This window comes from Anopheles gambiae, chromosome 2 (genome assembly GCF_943734735.2).
Source record: "Anopheles gambiae chromosome 2, idAnoGambNW_F1_1, whole genome shotgun sequence".
Classification (NCBI taxonomy): domain Eukaryota; kingdom Metazoa; phylum Arthropoda; class Insecta; order Diptera; family Culicidae; genus Anopheles; species Anopheles gambiae.
In genome coordinates, this window is record NC_064601.1 from 80,273,161 (window position 1) to 80,275,270 (window position 2,110).

At 51.7% G+C, this 2,110-nt stretch overlaps 1 protein-coding gene across 1 annotated transcript; it reads right to left on the minus strand.

The window, feature by feature from the left end:
- Positions 1 to 401: 401 nt before the first annotated feature.
- On the minus strand, positions 402 to 2,096 carry LOC1274879 (nucleoporin seh1). The gene is made up of 4 exons (XM_314068.5): positions 1,789 to 2,096; positions 1,019 to 1,671; positions 796 to 941; positions 402 to 730 (listed from the first exon to the last, which is right to left on the minus strand). Exons 1-4 carry the CDS (start codon positions 2,005 to 2,007, stop codon positions 561 to 563), a joined length of 1,188 nt encoding a protein of 395 aa, XP_314068.3. The 5' UTR covers positions 2,008 to 2,096; the 3' UTR covers positions 402 to 560.
- Positions 2,097 to 2,110: the final 14 nt, after the last annotated feature.

The following is a 2,110-nucleotide window of genomic DNA, read 5'->3' on the forward strand; positions in this document are numbered from 1 at the left end:
GCGATGAATAATACTGTATCATCGGCAAACAGATTTACTTCACAATAATGCAATATTTTCTTTATGTCGTTAATATACATGATAAACAAGATTGGCCCTAAAACACTTCCTTGTGGAACTCCCAGGGTGTTTTCTAGTGGATCTGAAGAACTATTTAAAAAAGAGGTTATTTGCGTTCTTCCATCGAGATAATCTGTAAACCATTTTAGAGGAACTCCTTGAATACCAAAAGATTGCAGGGTGTCCAATAATAACAATTTAGTTTGAAAGTGAATTAGGGAAAATTAATCCATATAATAAATAGAAAGTACATTGATGCCAATATTTACTATCATTAGCATTACAAAACATCACCAGAACGACCCAAGCTACCAAACATAAAAACTCTAAATCGAATCCTGTTTGTTGTTTGTTGAATGTTTATTATTCTCACAATAGGTTTGTAGCATTTATTTAACAGAACACATTTCCATTCGTACCGTAATCGCAAACTTTCATTCGCCTTTCGTACCACACCTCCACGACGACGACAACAACGGCGGAAGCCTCCTGCATGCCGGCTAATGCCGTGGAACCTGCCCGGGATGGCTGATTGTGCCTCGCTTGTAGTACTTGGCCGTTGCATTCACTATGCTCGACTTGAGGGAAGCGGTCACCGACGTTTCCGGGGCCGATTCGGAGTTTTCTGCCTTGAGGACCGCTGCGCAGCGCCAGTTTTTCAAATAATTCACTGGAAAATCATACAAAAAAAATAAACTTCCATTCCAATAGCACGGCAACTCTCCTTCCACTTACTTTTCCACATCCGAACACACCCATCATCGCCGGTCGAGGCTAGCATGGTGCCGGTAATGTTCCACGTAACGCGCCACACCGTACAGTAGTGGTCCCCGAACTGGGCGGCCGCCTGTATTTCCAGTCTTGAGTTTGCCGTTGGATCGCTACAAAATTGTGAAACAATCAATTTTGTTGCCCTCCCCAACTCCGTTCCTTTGTTCCCCTCTTAGCAGTAACTTACAGGATTGGTTTGAGGTTAAAAATTTGCACATCCTTGCTAGCGACCGCCAGGATGTGGTAGCTCCGACCGACGTTCGGGGCGAACGCAATATCGTGCACCGGCTCGGTGATCGAGTTGATCGTCTCCGTCTTGGCCCAGCGCCGCGCGTTCTCGCTGTACTCGAAGATGAACACCTTGCCGCCGGTGCTCTGCGACGAGTCGTCACTGCCGGCCGCAATCATTGGCGGGTGCAGCCGGAACATGGACGGATTCCACGTGAGGCAGCTGAGCGGTATCTTAACGCTGATCTCGTGCGAAAGCGTCCACTGGGAGAGGTTCATAATGTCCGGCGCCTCGTAGATGCGGATGATGCCGTCGGCCGAGCATGCCGCCAGCATCAGGCCCTGCGACTTGGGCGCAAACTTCACGTCCGTCACGCTCGTGCGCGAGTCGACCAGGTTGGTGCGGCGCACCCAGCGCTTTAGCGGCGGCATGGCCGGGTTTGTCTTTTCGCCCACCGTCTCCTCCCACACCGAGACGGTGCGGTCGAACGAGCTGGTCGCCAGCACCTGCCCGAACTCGGGATGCGCCCAGGACAGGCGCCACACCGAGCCGGAGTGTGATTTCCAGCTGGCCGTTACGCTCCACACGCCCTGCTCGTTCTGGTCCCACACCTGCTCCCCGGAATGGAAGATTCACACGAGATTAGTTAGTGCCGCCGGCCACTACACCGAGACAGCGAGAATGTAAACAAACCCGGTGGGGCGCGCGCACCTCGCTCGCTGGCTTACCTTCACGTACTGGTCGCTGCTGCAGGTCGCCATCCGCTGGCCATAGTAATCGTAGGCCACATCGTGTATCACGTCCTTGTGCTCGGTGTGGATGATTTGTGTTTCAAACATGGCTAGGCGTGTATGTCGTATTCCTGCGTGCCAAAAAGTGTGTGCGATGCGTTTTCCGAGCCCGTTTCCAGCAATCGTTCCCGGCAGTGGCTGATTAGCGTTTGACATTTCGCTGTGGCGGCGGCGGCGGCGCCTGTTTTGACAGCTCTCCGGCACGGACAATCCGAACTTTCAGCCGAACCCGGCAAACGAACAAACGAACAATTGTTCA